Raw genomic sequence first — 19,832 nt, 5'->3', positions numbered from 1 at the left:
GTTATTTTCTGCATAGGCTAATGTAAAGTCATGAATTTTAATGAAGTAGAGCAGGTAGGCTAATAAAACAAGTAATGATAGCCAATATAAAAGAGATATATCTTCCACTCTCTCCATCTCATCCTCTCTACCCCTCTCTTCCTTATCATAACATTAAAGATTAACATTACACATGAAAAACTAGCATAGCGAACCCCTACAGTATGTGGAACTTACTTCATTGTGCTTGTGGAGGTTAGAAGGTTCAAAAAAAAAAAAAAAAAAAGAAGAGGAGGTTTTAAAAGTGGATATCTCAGATTTTTTTTCAGGAGCCACAGCAAGCACTTCATCATGTGATTGTTGTCTTTTTTTAGATTTGGGTATAAAAACTGTGGCCATGTGTGGTCAGGGATTATCACTGGAAGCTGTCTCTTGTTTGGGTTTGCCCCATCTTAGTCAAAAGACAGGTGGTGCTTCTTTTTCTTTCAGCTGAGAACTCAGGTGCTCCTCAGACGCTCTCTGCACCTTCACTCAATCCCCACATTTTGTGCAGACTAGATGTGACAATGGTATAAATGATGAATGTAGCAAAGTAAAAGTAGATTTCTAGCTCAAAAATATACTCGAGTAAAGAGTAGAAGTACCCTTTTTTTTTTAAAAAGGAACATGAAAAGTACTTGTTTCATAAAAAAGTACTCATGTGCATTGCTTGTGGTGTTACTATCCACTCTTGGCCTAATGTAATCTTTTTAATTCTGGCAATTGCATTTCCACAGTGATGTTCATTTGTGAAAAAAAAAACCATCTAGCTGAACAAAACATGTAAATATCATAAATATTTGTTTGCCAACATAAAAACGCCATCCCCACACCACTCTTCTGTGATACTTAATAAGAATAAGAACAGTTAACCTGGATGAACCTGCACAATTAAGTCTGTCTTGATTGATTTCCAGCGTCTGTGTTTGTGTTTGTGCCTGTCAGGACTCATCATCGCTGTGCTCCCAGAGGGGAGGCATCATGAAGCAGGGCTGGCTTCAGAAAGCCAACATCAACAGCAGCCTGTCTGTCTCCATGAGGGTGAGTCACCACCAGACCTCCTGTCCGTTGTTCATACAACACAACAGCAACAGCAAAACACAGTTCACAGTAGAACTGGGGAGATGTGGCAACTCTTTGTTCTGCTTTGTGGGTTGTACACCAATAAAACTACACAGTTCTCTCTCATCTTCTGCATCAGTCCCATCATACTGTACTGTATATTATAGTCAATACTTACATCAATGTCTACAGCTGCTCTGACATTAGCATTTATGTCTGTAAATTATAGTAACAGAAATCTGCTACAGTGCTTGTCAATGGTGACAAAAGGCTTTATGAAGTTAAAGAAAACTACCAAAAAGCATTAGTTTAGTTAAAGCAGTGTTGTGAAGATAAAATAAAGAAAGAGGCATCAAGATAAATGAGAAAAAGACTGGTAAAAAACAGATAAATCCATAAAAATTATGTCTAAAAAAACTATCCATAACAGTGATTATCTGCAGCATCTTTCCTGAGCAATTTACAAGCAAAAACAGAGGCCACACTTTAAACTGCATTTCTCTGTTCTCAGCTCTTTATAGCCTGTTAATATGAATCTCTGACTTGCTCTCCATCCCTGTGAATTGCAGGTGTTCAAAAGGAGGTACTTCTACTTGTCACAGCTCCCAGACGGCTCCTACATCCTCAACTCCTACAAGGATGAGAAGAACTGCAAGGAAACCAAAGGATCCATCTACCTGGACTCCTGCATAGATGTTATTCAGGTATACAGGGTTGGGGGGAAAAAAATCAAAGAAGCATCAAATGCACAGTTGAGAAGACTGCACTGACAGTTGCAGCAACAACTCTGAAGCTTTCAATCCACTATGCTGCTTGTTTAACTGAACTCCTTTTGGTGCATCTCTCTGTGTGCCCACCATGAGTTTTTGGTTCTTGGCACAAGATCCCCTCCTCGTGAAAGTCAGTGTGTTTCCTTGTCTCGCCACACTCCAGAGGCTTTTAGCCGCTTTGATTGGACAGATTTACTGCATTCCATTGACTTGGTCAGAAAAGTCCCGTTCTAGCGGATTACAAGGGGCTGCTGCTGTTGGCTCATGGCACAGGCTGGTACCTCATTCAGATCTGCACTGAAGGTAGAGGCTGCCAGGAAGCTTTCAGTTTGATGAACACATTCAGAAGATGAATGGGAAGAGTGGGGAGACTCATTCTGGCTGATGGGTTTAATGTGGAGGCTTGTGGGGTATGATGTGTTTGACATGTAAATCATGTTTTTCACCCAAAAGACAGCTGCGTTTTCCTTACTGTCACAGAGAAATGACCCGGTGTAAGAACAAACAACAAGGACCATAGACTGTATAGAATAATACATGTAGCCACTGTGACGTCAACCATTGGTTTGTGAACTCCCATTTTGTAGCATGAATGTATACAGAGAATTGGATACAGTGTTTCAGGCAGGGCCCTGTTCATTGCTATGAAAGTGCATAAAGCCAAAAAAGTTCAAGAGACTTTCACTGGTTTAGCCCTCCGCCATCTTGATTGGTGATAAAATGATTTAATTGTGCCACTCTTCTAGGCTTTTAAAAAATTGTCAGACCTAAAGGATTAAATTCTGACAGTGAAGTCATTTTGCAGGGTTGTAATGCTCAAAAATGTAACCGCTGATTCAGAGATGTCTCTGTTTTCTATGGTAAAAAAGTCTTTTTGGGCCCCATGGCATCATGTGATGGACCCGCAATTTGTAGTGACATGGCTTGGCCACTATGTTAAACTTTCTTCAAGAGTTTGGCATTTTTGGCCGTAGCCATCTTGGATTTTTGGAGTGAGAAGTGACCATATGTCGACGAGAGGGTGGAGATAACCCTAACGCTAGCTGCTACCTTACTTAGCACAGTGCATTCAGTGCTATGGTTAACTGTGCTAATGCTAATGCTAATTTTCAATAGCAATAAAAGGGCTTACAACCATTAAACAATATGTACTTACCGGAAGAACTGATCATCTGATAGGGTCTTTCGGTACAACCAGCGCTGAGCAAGACATTATTTTAAGTGACCAAAATGTTACAATTAACTTTCATGAAGTGAAACACACTGAAGTCATAACAGCATCTGCTGTTGAAATGAGCTATAGAGACCAAAACAGTTTTTCAAGTCATCAGTAGAGGAATTGCAGTTTTCAGCAATTTTGCATTGGCTTCATTCTCCAGCTGCTTGTGAGGACCTTTTTTGCTTAAATCCTTCTTGAGCACCATGTGAGCACAATGCTCAGTATAGAGGTGCCTTTAAAAAAGGAAAGTACAAACATTGTCTAAGTTATATTAATCTCCAGGGGATATTCTGTCTTGTTGCCCCAAACTTAAGCACTCCTCCTTACCAGAATATAGGTTGAACTTTTATCATTCTCAGTGTTTTGTTTGGGGAAGAAGGTTAAACAAAAATTCAAAGTATATCAAATAAAAAAATATCTCCCCTCTCCATAGAGCCCTAAGATGCGACGTAATGGCTTCGAGCTGAAGATGCAAGAACGCTACAGCCATTTCCTGGCTGCAGACAGTGAAGCAGAGATGGAGGAGTGGGTGGTCACACTGAGACAGGCTTTGCAGAGCAGCACTGAGGCCAGCCAGGACAGGAGGAATGGTGCAGAGACACTGGACTGTGCCCTGGGTGAGTTCTACAGCTGGAAACAAACATACTCGGGAGATACACACATTCAGATCATCTTTCAGTCAACCTATTATTTACGGTCTCATTGAAAAGCTGTTGCAGAGTCACGGTCCATTTAGCTGTGATGATAATAACAGCATTTTTGAACGTAACCTCTGTCTGTGTCTGTGTTAGTGGTAGCCAGGGTTAAAGTAATCCCTCCCCTGGCAGCAGAGGGAGTCCAAAACTCTGTTGAATTTAAGTGTGAGCCCTATGTTTTGACATTTTAATGGTTTCCATATTACAATGATACAGAGGCATTAAATAGGCTTAATATTATACCTATAGCTGCAGCCAGTAGAGAGATATAAGCTTCCACATCAGCTGTAAATTCTTTTAAAAGATATTCAGCTGTGCCAGTAAATCAAAGCTCAGGAATCAGTTTTCAGGTCTTCATTTGTTCTTTTCACTCTTTAGTTTCACTCCTAAATTCTCTCAAGCATGTCTTTCTTTAGGGGGCAGTTATGGTGAATAGTTGAACTCGTTGCTTGTGCAGTTTGCGGATGTCTTGCCAGCATCTGTGGGCCCCTCTTATTTATATATAATAATATACTCTGCAGAATGTTCCAGTGAAACCCAATAGCTTGATCAGAGATGCTGATGAGGGACTGGGAGGCCGTCCAAAAAGATGGAGCGGCACTCAGGGTTCACTCAGTCCATCATCAGTCACCTGGGAGTCAGCAGAAGCGTGAATGGCCTCTTTTTTATGTGGCTAGTAGACTGTAAGATATGAATTTACCCATCAAGGAAACAACACTTGCAGACAGCCACACAGGAAGCCATTAGGGAAAGTGTGCAGAGCTCTATTGGACCGGATTAGAAATAGTGTGATTTGTCGTCAGACTGGGTGCATTCTGATGATGTTTATTCATGGTCACTGTCCCTCTCAAACAGATGACGACACTTCCAGCCAAGGTAAAGGTGAGAGCCTGCTGGAGAGCCTGGGGAGGAGTTTACACCCTGAACTCATGAAGGTAAGACGAATGGATGCGTGGTTAGTTAACTGATTCAGACGGGCTTATCTGCTTATCTAGAACCTAGCATTTTTTTGGGACTGATTATTGTTAACTGATCACTAATCATCAATTGACAAGCTGGGGGGAGAGTGGGTGGAGCTCTGCGCCAAGGACATAGAGAGTCCACCTGCCCCATGCACACATAGTGAATGGTCTTAACTGTCTGTACTTTGCCAGACGTTTCTTTGGTCCAGCACCCATTCCACTGCACACTGGGATGTGCATGTCTTTTGTACTGTTTTTGATAGCTCATGCTAACCAGGCAGATGTTAAACTTAATGCTCTGTGTAATGGCAGCAACAGAAAAATCTGCTGATCCTTTCCACCAGTAAAGAGGATTTGTATGAGTGGTTAATGGTTTAACGGTTAGTTAATTATCCCTTTACTGAATAAATGAGAACTGGATTACACTGCACACATTGTGTGAGAGTGTGTAAATGGATGTGCTGATATAGTTTTGCTGCTGTTAAACATGGACTGCATTTACTTAAATTTATGAAGAATATTTGGAAGAATCTTTTGGATTTTTTGTTCACAGTGGAGGCATGCGAGAAAAACAAAGTTTTCTTCACAAATTCAAGTAACAAATTCAACACATGGCGAGTTAATTAATATGCAAATGGTTGTTTTGTGGGTGCAGTGTTCCCTTAAGATTTCACATTAAAAATGTATTGCTTTTGGTATTTGATATGATAGTTGTCTACATCAGTTAGGACAGTTGTATTAATGTAATTATGTCTTAAAAAGGCTGTCTTGTAAGTATTTAATGACAACAAGAGAAGACATATCTCATGTCAAAAATTAGTCTGAGCTTTTGTTGCAAACCACATTCATAATCTTGTTTATAAATGTCTACAATGATGGAAGAGCCACAGAGGAGCGGTTCTTTGTTGTACTGTGTGTTAGAGTCAGTTCTCTCAGCCTGAGCACAGCAGTGTGTATTCTACGGAGACTGTGCTGTTTTAATATGTCTATGAACCCAGAGCTACAGGCAGACAACAAAGCCCTCTGTGCTGCTGTTTCACTGCCGTTTGCTCTGGGCTACGCCAGCACAGCTTTTTTCCTCTCTCTACGCTCTCCACGCAGAAGATCACTTGAGTTTGTCTGCCTGCAGGCTGGTCACAGTGAGAACAGAGAAAAAAGGGGAGGAGAAGTAGGGAAGGAGATGGATAAGGGTTGTTACCGTGACCTGAGGGTTTGATATGTTTGTCTCCATTAGATGCCCTGCCTCTCCTTTTGTCTGGGTCTGCTGACTGATTGTCTCTGTCTGACTCTGTCTCTGTATTTGTGTTGGTTTACTAGCAGAGAAACACTAAGAGGCAACTCAGTCTACTGTGTAGGCCAGTTATTGTGTGGGAAAAATGCATCATGTAATTAAACAGTGTGATTAAATAAATTCTAAATATCTGATACATTTTACTTTACATTCTCCCTCTGTGTGTGTGTCTGCAGTACGCCCGAGAGACTGACCAGCTCAATAAGATCAACAGGAATGAAGGCAGACAAAAGCTTTTCTCTCTGGATCCTGAGACACAGGTATGCAACATGCTTCTTTCAACACATGGTTATCCTATGATTTATTTATTTCACATCGATTCACATTGATCTTACCTCCCCTTTCTACCATCTCCACGATTTCTTTTGTCTGTCTTCTTCCTTATTTCACTGCCTGCATCCTGGCTTATCTCTCTCCTCTCCGCTGAATCAATCTTTCTCTTGTTTTATCTCCTGCCTTCATGCCTTCTTGTCCCCTCCTCTCCTCCCTCCTGTCTGATATCCAGAGGCTGGACTTCTCAGGCATCGAGCCAGACGTGAAGCCATTTGAGGAGCGCTTTGGCCGTCGTATCGTGGTCAGCTGCCACGACCTGACCTTCAGTCTCCAGGGCTGCGTTAGTGAGAAGGGCGATGGCGTCCTCACCAATGTATGTCATGACCTTACTTCTATAAAAAAAGATTTTTAAATTCTGCTTGTATGACTCTACTACTACCTCTACTACTTTGCTTTGCCAGGAACTACTACTAATGATAAACATAACCTCTAACTTTTCATGGTGAAATAGATGACCATAGGCGCTTACATTCATAGAATCAATTAAAACAAGATTTTAAAAAGAAAGAGACACATTGACGCCAGACTTAAAAGACCTAACTTAAAAGTTATCACAAAAATAAAAAATCTCCAGTGATTTTTTTCTGTATGCACTTAAGCATATATAATCACAGCGCATGGCCCCCCTTTTAACACTACACAACTTCCACCATCATCACCCTCTGCTGCGCTGCTCTAGATAATACACCTTCATAATTCATGTTGGGCTGTCTGGAAGCAATGGAAGTAACCAGGCCAGAAAGCAACACAGCTACATTTTGAGGCAGTGCGGAGTTTTATGACCACCTTACACAAATCGATTGAGAAGATGGGAGTGCGCATCAACTAATGCCACCTCGGACCAAACGACTTTTCAAGCAGGTTCAATGTCACAAACAAGTTTCCAGTGTCAGAATGAAATCATGACAGTTTTACCTCAGTTGGTGCATGCTCCTGTGATCTTGATTGTTTGTTGTAAGTTGGTCATAATACTTGGTCTCAGCTGTCTTAAGTCAGCCTTTTTCTCATATTGATGTTCTGACAAAATCAAACATGTATTATGCCATCTTAAGTTTTTAGTTTCGACTCATGCAAATAGTGAAGTTCAATGATGGGAACTTTGTCAGCAACCAATAGCTGCACTCCCTCCAGCACAAAACGGGAAGCAGCAAACCAGGTAGACAGTAAACATGGAGGGGATTCTGGGAAGGTACAAGAACGTGGACAAGTCTTGGTTCTCTTAGACTGTAGAAATGGAGGAGAAACTCGGAAACAGTTGGTGTTCAATTGGGCGTGTATCTGATCCGCCAACTAGCACTTGGTGAGAAATTTTAGTTTTTGAAACAGTTCGCCTCTAATTCCCACAGTCTCCTTCCACTAAAATAGCGCAGCTAACCAACAGAGGCTGATAACAAATTAATGCAACAACAATCTAAAATATAAAGTTTGTACTCAAATACATTTGATCTTTTTATTGATGCAGACTTGCAGAATACTGTCATCTGACGCCTTTTATCTTGTGTTTTGAGAGTTTCATGTTTCTGTGGACACATAAGGAATTGTTAATATGTCATATTTCGTAAAGGGAGTTTGCCGTAAAACTTTCCACCAGGAGCAGGATGGAAAATAATCTCAAAAAGAATATAGTTGTAGTCTTGCAAGTAGTGACTCTGCAAGATCCCCAGTCTTTGCAAAATCTTTATATACTGTGTGACTGAAAACTCACACTGTCTTTAGATGTGTCAGACTTTGAGTCTTCCAGTGTATGCTAGATGTAAAGTAAAACTCTCATGATTTTATTCCGACACTGGAAATTTGTCTGTGCCAGTGAGGAGCTTGAAAAGTAGTTTGGGTGTAAGGCCAACATTAGCAAGAATCACCTGAGCTTTAAACTCTGGTACTCTAAATAATCAAAGACTTGGGGTTATGCAAGAAGGAGAGCTTCTCCTGGCAGCATGAGACAGCAGTTTGGCGCGTGTGTGAGCACCACCTTTGTCAGAGTGGATGACTGAAGTCATAAAACATTGAGTTGGTGCATTAGAGGGTCTGGTAGGAGAATGGAACTGACTCATATTTGTGGTTTGGAAGCAGCATGCGCACTCTAATCCTCCCCTTCTTCCTATTCTCCCTTTCTTCCACAGCTAGATTTAATGTTTATTGAATGGAGTTAGGCTTGTCTATCGTGCAGGAACCATCCATCCTGGCAGAAGTGCACAGTCATTTAGAAATGTGTGGGCGGCGCTACTGTAGAGCCAACATTTGCTCCCAAACTAGAGATGAACTAATAGGAGTCTGATATGCAGAAAGGCATTAATTTTATTATGTTTATATAATATTTATTCTCATGTCTTTTGGCTCAGTTTACTGTTTGACAAGTGTTTCTCAAAAAAAAAAAGAAAAAATCTACCATTTGAGTTGTTGCAGATAGAGTAGCATGGCAGATAAGACTCTTAATTTGAAGTGCCACGTTGGGAGTGGGAAACACTGAGTTTTGTCTATTGGTTTGATTTTCTGTTACATGTTACTCATCCAATGTCTAGTCCTAAAAATCCTAAACTTTCTGAAGAAATGGGTATTTCTTTCTATGAAGCTGGCGTGATATGTGATACACAGTAAATGAATCCAGGTATATTCACAAACCCTGGCTGATGTATTCAAGTGTGGAAAACTCCTTAACCATGTCTCTGCTGAACCCCAGGTGGAACCATTCTTCATCAGCCTCGCTCTCTTCGACGTCTCCAAGAGCTGCAAAATCTCGGCCGACTTCCACGTCGACCTCAACCCGCCCTGCGTCAGGGAGATGCTGGCTGACGCCTCGGGCCAGATCTCTCCTTCATCCGACTCAGAGGGTGGGGGAGGAGGAGTCAGAGAGGGTGGAGGGGGAGGTGGAGTCATGGTGAACGGAGACTCAGCGAAAGGGAATGGCCTGCCTGTCCTTCAGAGGGTGTCGGAGGCTCTGCTGCGCTTCCCCACACAGGTAGGGACTTGATTAGATGATTGATAGAGGAAATGACTTCACCTGACTGCACAGTTTATCAGAAGTGGGTGTGAAACCTGAATCATTGTTGTATCAGAGATCAAGGTGTGAATAGCACAGTGTTTCATTATTGTGAGTCCGTGTGTGTGTGTGTGTGTGTGTGTGTGTGTGTGTGTGTGTGTGATCTTATCAAAATGTTGTCCTAGTAGCACTTATTGTAGCAGGAATTTCCAGAGACACTGTTTTAAGTACTTTGCCAGGTGCTGATATGTCTGTCTGCGGACAGATTTTTATCAACGCGATAGCATCACAACCGTGCAGGATGCAGTCCCAAAACTTTACAGGTGTGTAATTAGCGTGTCACAATACCAAAAATGTAGTAGTTGAGACCAATACCAGTGAAATTGTACGATAAGATCGCTACCCAGTTTGATACTGCAGTAAGAAAACAAACCAAAAAAACCCAGTAAATCCTGTGTACTTAAAACATACACTGCATTACATACACTGCATTATTAAAAACATTTAAATTAAATTAAATTAAATTTTATTATTAATCCCTGATGGTCTACCTCAAAAGCAAAGTGCTAGTCCATGTGCGCTCATTATTTTGATATATTAATATATAGCCTACGGTATATTAACATATTTCTCCTCCGTTGTTGTTGTTCAGCACTTGTACATGTGACATGTAACAGTTGGTCTTTGTGCTTGGCTATTAGTCCCGCCCCTTCTCCACTGTGATTGGATAGCATTTAATGCAAAGTTGACCATTTTCAACTCACAGTGACCAGAAAATAACGACAAACGTGCAGTGCTCAGTGTAGAATAGACAGTCAGTGCCTTGTCATACTGCTGGCGTCTCTAGCAGAGTGTAAATACGGGGTGCTCCTATTGGAGAAAAATTTGTGCCTTCACGTTTTCAGAACTTTAGTATTGTTGATATTGAAATATCATGACAACCCTAGCATGTAGTTCAGATCAAAATGAAGGCAGAGTTTGAAGATGGGTGTTGATCGAGCAGGGGGGCTAGAAGTAGGGTTCTAGGTAGTAGAGGAGGGGCCATTCCCCCCCAGTTTACGCCCCTGGCCAACATTCGTTTAAGGATCACTGTATTGCGGCTGAAGTGATCCCATCACAAGATGTTCTTTAGTTATTTATTTTCATGACACAAGTAAATATTTAAATTTGGATTGTTTATCAGTGTTCTAAAACTGAATTAAAATACATTCAGATACATTCAAATATGACTACAAAATACATATATAAATATACCAAGATAATAAGTGGTAGCAAATTTGATGGGTAAAGGCAGAGTTGATCAAAACAAGATTATAAAAGTGATGGAAAAGATGTCAGTGATTTAGCTAGATGTTTGCTGTGCTGTGTTTCTGAGATTTGTTTGTTGAGGTTTATGCCACTCTATTACTGGCAAATGTCTCTGTAGATGTAGCTTGCTTATTTAGTACCTCCAGGATTTTGCAGTGTTGTGTTTTTTCTTGGAGGGGGGCCGGGATTATTGCAGCCTTGTGATACATGTTGCAATGTTTTTAGATGTTTTTTTGCAATGAAATGCAAAAATAATTGCAGTTTATTAAAAAAATAAATAAATAAATTTGTAATTCATAAAAAATCAAAGGCAGCTTTTTCCCGTGAGAATAAAACCGCATTGCTCTAAGTCTGTGATTCATAAAACACTAACATTACTACTAACTCAGCTCGATGCCTTCAAGACGTGCAATAGGTATGGATGCAGCAGCCTCTGTCATGGTGATTTGTCTTGTGTTGTCAAAGCGTTTCAGCCATTGTCAGAGTGTGTTTTGTGGTAGAAAAGTATTTGTCAGTCGATGGCTTTTGCTTGTGTTCCACCACAACGGTGCATGCAGTGCAAAACTTCTGCTTTAGTGCATCACATCAGGGGATGCCTTGCACGGTCTTTAGCGGTAATTTTGTCGGCAAATGTATGACATTCGTATTGCACATTTCCGCATCTTAACAGCTAGAAAAAAGGAAGTATGTTTGGTGGCATTATGCATGGGACTGCACAGAATTAACATGGAGTGGTGAACTTTGTGTTAACTGTTGCGATCGCAACATCCTGTATTAGACAGAGTTTTGGCAGCCCTGTTATCCTATTGGGTTAGATGTTTCACTGATGGGAAACTGATTCATGATTGTTGTAGCTGCTCTTTTCTCTGGTGTTCATAGCAAGTAGACCACATGAAGAACTTGCTGAAATTGAGCATTAGGTCAGACTCTAGTTTGCTTTTCCTTTGTATCGTTTAGTCTGCTTTACAGCACTAAGTACTGCTAGTCAGATGTTACTAACTTTGTCTTTAGCTGTTAATCTTAGTGCTTTGGGGTTATTTTTGTAGTCTGTTGAAATTGTTTTAATAAAAGCATATAAAAAAAGTAGACATACAAAAGAGAAACAATTAATCTGAAGCAATCTGTGTAAAAGAATATACATTTCTATCTCTTTGTCCATCCAAACACACTAACAAATTGACTACTTGAAACACCAGCAAAGACCTGTATGTAGTGTAGTTCAAAGGGTTATATTTACAGAAAACCCCTTTGTGTGATTTGTCCTCAGAAGACCTTTCAGTACCTCTTCTGAAGCCAAAACACACTAAAGGTTTGAAACTGAAGCATCACAATCACCATTGCAACATCATTTACACCCTACATTTTCCAAACCTCGTTAAGTTGTGGTCTAAGGCTGTCTTGCCCTGCTTTGTGAATGTCTGTACAGAGCTCAGCCAAGTGACAGACTGCTGACTTTCTGTAACACCACTCAGCATTCCCTTTCTGACTGCAGCTGGCCTGGGTGGGACAAGGGATAAGTGACCAGATGATGGATTCCCTGTTCTCCTCTTACGTCAGAGGACTTCACTGACATTATGATGATGGAGCTGTTTATCCAAATACACAAAGAATGTTTTTCATATTCTATTCCCCCGTTCGTGTGCTGTGCTTTCAATTTTCATGCCATTGTAGTATTTCAAGATGGTGAGCGTGTCTCCAGACAATGCTTGGTCTACGTCCAGCCTTTAAGAACATTGAATGGAGCCATGAGACCTCTGTTTAGCTCATTCAGCAAACATTTGCAAGTGATTTTAGAATCCCTTTGGTTTGCTAGTTTGACATCAGCTCAGTGTTTGCTGATGTAAGCTTTATGTCTTGTCACTTCTCTTTGCTGAATTTTTAGTCAAGAGTTCATTGCGGAAATAATAATGCCCATGTGTGACTGTTACTGTTGGCTCAGGCTCTCTACTCCTGCAGGTGCTGTGAGATCAGCACCCCAACACACACACACACACACACACACACACACAGCCTGTTACTCCCCTCAGTCACACAGCAAGACTTGTGCCTGTTGTAAATTAGCAGCAGTTAGGTTATAAAACATACTCGGATACTCACTTTCCATTTCCATGGTGGGAGACCTGACTGAGCTATCACAGCAGCAGTTAGAATACAGAAACAACTTAAAGAGGACCTATAATTCTCTTTTGCAGGTTCTACTTGTATTTAAGGTTTCTACTTGAACATGTTTACATGCTTGAGTGGTCAAAAAACTCTTAATTTTCCTCATTCTCTCTGTGCTAGAAAATCTGTATTCACCCTCTGTCTTTTGGTTCAGTCTGCTCTGATTGGTCAGTGTTTTTGGGTCTTCCATATCTCAGTGTCTTTGCTCCACCATTGCAGCTGGGGGATGACTATAACAGAGAATAGCAGCACTTTCTACCATGAAGAATCACCAGTTAAATTTACTGTACATGGTCTAGCAGGAATCTGATCCGAAATGGGGAAGAAAGTAATAATACCAGCAATCAAATTTACATGTTTTCCTGACATTAGCGTGTGGCTACATGTAGCAGTGTATTGCAGGCAGGAAATGATTTTACTTAGTATAGCAGCACTTTCTGTCATGTGAAATCACCAATAAAAGCTCTTAAATACATCCAGACATGTTCCAGCAAGAATATGCTCCCAAATTGGGGGAAAATTTACAACACTGGCAACCAAGTTGACATGTTTCCTTGCATGTAGCAGTGTAGGCTACGTAATGTGAATACTTGTAGTGGCATGCCTGGAACAGATGACCATATTAAGAAATACATCACACTATGATGTCAGTTTGTAGCCGGATAGGTTGGCTCTCAGGGATTACTTCTGGAAGCGTTTACACAGATTATTTAAAACTTTGGCCAAGTTTAAAATTATCATCTTTTATTGTGACATTATATATAAGACACAACATACGAAAAAGCATAATAGGTCCCCTTTAAATAAGAAGCAGGGATGTTTCTAATGACATTTAAGTAGAAGTTTAAACTTAGACTAGTTGACTGGTCAAAGAGTAAGAAAACATTTAAATGAAGAGGTCAAAATTAACCACAATTTAATCTATAAAGTAAAACACTGTTAGAAGAAGTTATTGCATATATGATTAAAACCATTTGAAATCATTAGTCACATTTTTTAACAACCAAATCTTATTTTAAATGCTGGTGAAATGTGTGTCACTTTGCAAATTATCCTACTAAGAATGACAACAACTTGCTACATGTAAAAAGGAAGTAATAATGTTGCAGTGCAAATTATGTCAATATGTTATAGGGTAACCTTGGCTTGTATCAACCTGGACTTCATTTGCCCATGTTTTTGTGTTTAACTGACTGATGTGAACAACGGCTCTTGAAATTGATCCAGAATAGAGATAGAGGACTGCAACCAGATGGGGCAATTGTGCACCCTCACTGTACATCCACTTAAAGAAGTTAAATTTTTCCACAGACAGGCTCAAATTGTTGTTGTTTTCTAAATGTCTGAAATGACGCTTTTTCTTTTGGCTTGATCAGGTCTGTTTGTTGTTGTATCTATGCTTCAGAAATGTGTGCCACGACATTTAGTTGGCACAATTTGGGAATGCTCAAACCATGGTTTTTATCTCTTCCTAATCTTTTAGAAAACACTACACTATGTTTTCTGTACTCCAACACAACCACACTCTGTGTGAGCTCTCACTCACATTTTCAGTGTTGTCTTCCTTGCGACCTTGTAAGAATGTATGAGACTTCTCCTTGAGCAAGACTTAGACACAGTAACAAACAGACCGAGTCAAGCAAAAGGTAAAGCAACACTTCAGATACATATAATCTGAGCCTGCTTGTGGCAGAAATGACCACTTTTAATTGACATCCAGGGAGGGTGCACAGTTGCCCCATCTGGTTACATTGCAGGCTTTGTGCTGATGCTGGCTGCAGCCCTCTCTTTCAGCATTGGACCAGTTTCAAAAATTGTTGTTTACATGAGTCGTTTTGACACAAAAAAATGGGAACATAGGGTCATGGTTAAAAAATGCCGAAGTTATCCTTTAAATGTGTACATCAGTAAATATCAGCTTAAACTGACTAATATTTCTGGTGCCAAACTAGCACCAGAGTCAACTAGTTGACTATTCACACTCATGCCTAATGAGAAGATGAATACTAGAAGGTCAAACAAGTACTCAGAGCATAAACAGTGTTTATAATAGAGAGTGAAGCAACCAGTAGTAGGTCAGACTGATATACACAGCTTGAAAGCTGCAGACATAAAATAAAGAACTGTTCCAAGTCTAATTTATGGACTCAGTGTTACACTCTGCCAGCCAACATCTGTGAAAGTTCTCCACCAGCAGAACACACACATACAAACACATGCATACAAACACAGTAGGCTCTACCTCTGTGATTAGTGTGCTATTATAGCTCGGCACACCACAGTTTAATTTAGGTGCATTGGGCGTGGTCCAAGGACAGAGCCTCCACTTGTTATATGTCTCCACCGCATCAGCCGCTCTTGGGAAGCCATAGCCTCTGTTCCACTTCATTACATAATTCACAAATCTAATATGTCTAAGTGCAAATGTTAAGGATTTCCTCCCAGCTACAAACCAGCAGTTGGTGCATGTTTGCAGAGAGGCGCTGTGACACTGTTTACGAGCTATTCCAGGAAGCATGATGGCAAAATGTTGAATTTAGGAGCGTTTTTCCACCATGTTTTGCAAAATATATGGCAACAAATCATAATGCCTGACTGAAACCAGAAGCAGCTGTCTGTGGTTGTGTTAAAACTCTAAAGATCAGATGGGAGAGGATGGACAGGGCTGTGGCTTGGAGTGTAACAAGGGAGTGTGTCTGTTTGACTGGCACTGCGTTAGTCTCCTCTGAGATTTGTATTACTTATGTTCAGATGTCTACATGTATTTTAATTTAATTGTTGCAAATATAGTGTAGACACTTCCTCAGTAGTGTCACTCAGTTTCATTGCAGCTGCATGGTTTGTGTCTGAACGTAATTTCTGTCCCCTCAAGGTTGTTTGTGTGAACTGACACTAGTTTAAAGACAGCCTCTTCACGCCAGACCAAAAATAGCTGAGAGCCCCATGTGGTTTTCCTGTATAACTTCAGCTAACAGCAGTCACTTCCCCTGCACTTGCCTTGTAGAGACGCAGCGGATGAATTTAAAACTGAAAAAACATTCCAAGTTTTGAATTACTGATGACGATTGACTATTTATTTGAGTACCCAGCAGTTAGGATGAAGTGGTTTCTGGATGGAGGGTTGTAAGAAAGGAAGCTCACAGTCTGCTACACATACATGTACATCTTGTCACACACTATATACTATACTATCATTAAGTCCCTTCTCTAATTAGCTGCCTCATTCATCTCTTCCTTTCTCCTTTAGGGTATCTTCTCAGTGACTAACCCTCATGCAGATATCTTCCTGGTGGCCCGTGTGGAGAAGGTGTTACAGAACGGCATCACACACTGCGCAGAGCCTTACATCAAGACCTCTGACATCAACAAGGTCCACTACACCCTTTTGCTTTTTAGCTCATTTGAAGGAATACTTTACCTACAAAATGACCATTTTTATATCAGCTACTCACTTTCTTTTACACTAAATTTGTGAAGAAAACTTTAATTTTTCTTGCATGCCTCCATGGTGAACGGACAATACAAAAAGGACAAACATTCTTCATGAATTAAAGCAATCAGGGTCCGCGTTTAACAACAGCAAAATTCTGTCTAAGCATCTGTTTACTCACACACAACTCGTGCAGTATAATCCGGGTCAGCTGCCCAGTACTTCCCAAACACATTCATTTTCACTAAAACATTACAACTTAAAACACATCGGCCTACAAGTTTGAGATGGGCATTTCAGATAGCTTTCATATTTTCAGTACGTGCATTCAATTTTCAAAGAGTACTCGAATACTTGCAAAAAAAAAGTAATGTAAGAATAGAAATGTAAATAGACCAACAATGAAAAACAAGTACAATTTGAAATTAATTTATTGGACAAACAGGCTTTAATTAGCCTATGAAACCATAAATTTAAAGTTAACTAAGAAAAATGAGCAAACTTTCTGTTACTGGATAAATCAGACTTGGAGTATACTACAGGAGTTCCGTGAGAGTTTATTGACGGATGTTTTAATAGTTTTGCTTTTGTTAAACATGGACTCTGATTACTACAATTCATAAGGAATGTACCCCTGTTTTTGAATCTTTGTTCACCATGAAAGCTTGTACAAAAAACAAAATTTAACTCACAAGGAGTAAACTGATATACAAATGGCCATTTGGCGGGTGAAGTATTCCTTTGAAGAAAGCAGCAGCGAGCTTTCCAGTTTAACACTCTGTCTGTCGCCTTTTTCCTTCTGTTTTGATTTTGGTTTTCTGTTTGTCCTGTCTCATGTCTCACAGACTGCTCAGAAAGTGCTCAAAGCTGCCAAGCAGACATGCCAACGCTTGGGCCAGTACAGGATGCCATTCGCCTGGGCTGCCAAGTAAGACAGGAATAATCCATGAGTCCAAATACTACCCAGTAATGAATCTGTTTGGAATCATCTTTGGAATATGAATGCATTAAAGATATCCTAATATTAAGATAATGCATTTGATGTTTGAACCTTAAAGTCCATTCATTTATAATGTATATGCATAAATGTCACACATCCTCTAATGTGTTTTCAGGCAGGTGTTCAAAGACGCTCAGGGCAGCCTGGACATGGACGGGAAGTTTTCTCCTCTCTACCGCCAGGACAGCAGCAAAATCTCCACTGATGACATCATCAAGCTGCTGGCCGACATCAGGAAGTGAGTCATGCACCACTCTTCTGCTATTTTAGCCAGTGCTTCCATGCACATTTATGCCTTTTCAAGTCATAATAAAATTGCTAACTCAGCGTTTATCCCGTAAATTAATGTCTTTTCGTAAATTTCGAAAGGTTCTTAATTCAGACTTGACCGCATCTTGTTTTTATTTTGTATCTATTTTCCCTGTCAGGCCTGAGAAGAGCAAACTTCAGACCATCCCTGGACAGCTGAATGTCACCATTGAGTGTGTCCCACCTGACTTCTCAAGTACGTTGTCATTTCTTAATGCTTCCCTTATCATAACATGTGTTTGTCTGTAACAGAGAAGTCGAGTACTCGCCCTTAAAACACAGTAACCACAACAGCACAATGTCGATACAGTACAAAGGAGCTGTCCTGCATTCCTAATTTTTGCTTACAAAAAATATTTAGATTCAGTGACTATGAATACTTGCAGCAATCAGCTTTGTGAGCCTGCTGTAGTTAGCTGTTGCCTGCTGATGATCTGATCTAGACTGCGGTGTGTAAAAACCAAAAAATTGGAACAAGCTTCAGTTTCTTTATCGCTGAGATAACAGTCAAACAATAGTAACAAGTGCAAAGACCAAACCTGTGGTTCCCTCACCACACACAAACAAATCATTCCTGTTCCTAGAATGCAAATTATACGATAGAGAATAGAAAGAAAGCCCTTGTAATCATTTTAAAGGTCGAATTTTAGAATTTTAGGAGGTAATAAGGATAAACCATAGCATCCTGCATTTATTGCAGCAATTGCAAAAAGCACTATGAAGATTTGCCAGGAGGGAGTTAAGATGGTTGTAAATAGGATGTAACTCATGCTTTCTGTGCAGCCTAAAACAATGAGCATTTGATATGCATGGCCTTTTTTTTATAATCAATATCAGTATGTGAGTTTGCACTGACAAGCACTTGGGGTATTTGCAGTGTAGCTCATAAGTGTATGGATTGACACTGACTTGACTTTTTGGGATGCGCAAGAAACGGGAACACCGCAGTAGAAGTTTGCTTCCCTAACTCGTGTACTGTGTTCCCCACAGATACGGTCACTTCCTCTTATGTTCCTGTCAAGCCCTTCGAGGACAGCTGCGAGCGGGTGTCAGTGGAGGTCGAGGAGTTTCTCCCAGAGGAGGCCAAGTACAACTACCCCTTCACCACCTACAAGAACCAACTGTACGTGTACCCTCAGCAGCTCAAATACGACAACCAGAAGACCTTCACCAAGGTGTGTAAGTCACAGTGAAGCTGGATAAAAAGGTTACCAGTGGTGACAGTGGGATTAGATGAGGGTTTGGTTTATGTGTTGTCACTGCCTGAATGAAGCACATATTACTGATCTGACGTGGTGGGCGACAGTCACTCTCATTGATTGTTTGCTCTGCTGCTTACATTGACTCTAATGTTTCCTTCACGTCAGGCAAGAAACATCGCAGCTTGCATCCAGTTCCGAGATACAGATGAAGAAGGTGCAGCCCCTTTAAAGGTAAGTTGTGTGAACTGTATGAACTGTAACATGTAAGTTGCTTTATATGTAGGTGACACACACATTTGACTTTGTGACGTAGGAGTGTATTCACAGGTTAGTTTCTTGAGGCATATCTCATCTTCTCATCTGGTTTTAGGGCCACTAGGGCTGATATGAGATTTTAAGAATACAGTTAAAATGATGTATGAGTCAATAACTAGAGAGGACGGCAGAGAAGATACCCGCACACCAATGTAACTGGGCTAGAAAGCCACAGAAAGGTCCACAGGCTGCGATCAGTGCAAAAATAGTCTGTGTACTTAACCTAAAAAGGTGCTCAAAGTGAAAGCAAAAAAAAGTGAGTCAGTAACCAGACATGATACGTAAAAGCGCTAATAACACACTGTGGAAATACCCCACTATGTACTAAGTAAAAATCCTGCAGCATAATTTTAGTAAAAGTATGTAAGTATTATCAGTAGACGTTTAAGGCTGTGCACATTTTAACTCCTTTATACATTCAACAATGCATCATATTCTGTGAGATCATCTTATATTTTAAGTATCACTATTGGTTTGGGTGTTGTCTACCGAAATAACAGACAACGGTGGGTGGTTGTGTTAATCAACCCATCTGAGCCAGACCCACAAACTGCCAGCTTTATGTGTTATAGTAGCACCATTATCAGGACTAAGACGAGGACTGAGACAAGGACAGAGAAAACACTGCAAGACTGAGCGCCACAGCGTGTGATTTCAAGGGAGAGTGACAGAGAAGGGAGGAAAAGGTGGACTATAGTGTGCAATGTGTCTGTAAGTTGTCTGTAGCTTACTCGGGATGCTGCTTTGTCACTTTTTGACCCATCTGTTGGAACCCACA

The 19,832-nt window shown here is 40.5% G+C and overlaps 1 protein-coding gene across 2 annotated transcripts in view; it reads left to right on the top strand.

Annotated features, from left to right (window-relative positions):
* dock11 (dedicator of cytokinesis 11) overlaps window positions 1-19,832 on the top strand; it is a 96,828-nt gene that overhangs the window by 14,811 nt on the left and 62,185 nt on the right. For both annotated transcript variants that reach the window (XM_049567732.1, XM_049567731.1), the window contains exons 6-18: window positions 964-1,059; window positions 1,650-1,784; window positions 3,503-3,686; window positions 4,620-4,699; window positions 6,194-6,277; window positions 6,523-6,663; window positions 9,028-9,306; window positions 16,046-16,168; window positions 17,074-17,156; window positions 17,344-17,466; window positions 17,657-17,733; window positions 18,528-18,712; window positions 18,905-18,970. In XM_049567732.1, coding sequence (XP_049423689.1) covers window positions 964-1,059; window positions 1,650-1,784; window positions 3,503-3,686; window positions 4,620-4,699; window positions 6,194-6,277; window positions 6,523-6,663; window positions 9,028-9,306; window positions 16,046-16,168; window positions 17,074-17,156; window positions 17,344-17,466; window positions 17,657-17,733; window positions 18,528-18,712; window positions 18,905-18,970 — 1,656 coding nt within the window. The remainder of the gene's footprint in view (window positions 1-963; window positions 1,060-1,649; window positions 1,785-3,502; window positions 3,687-4,619; window positions 4,700-6,193; window positions 6,278-6,522; window positions 6,664-9,027; window positions 9,307-16,045; window positions 16,169-17,073; window positions 17,157-17,343; window positions 17,467-17,656; window positions 17,734-18,527; window positions 18,713-18,904; window positions 18,971-19,832) is intronic.

This window comes from Epinephelus fuscoguttatus, linkage group LG23 (assembly GCF_011397635.1).
Source record: "Epinephelus fuscoguttatus linkage group LG23, E.fuscoguttatus.final_Chr_v1".
Classification (NCBI taxonomy): Eukaryota; Metazoa; Chordata; class Actinopteri; order Perciformes; family Serranidae; genus Epinephelus; species Epinephelus fuscoguttatus.
Note: the sequence above shows the minus strand (reverse complement) of the source record. Positions and strands in the feature narration are given on the sequence as shown.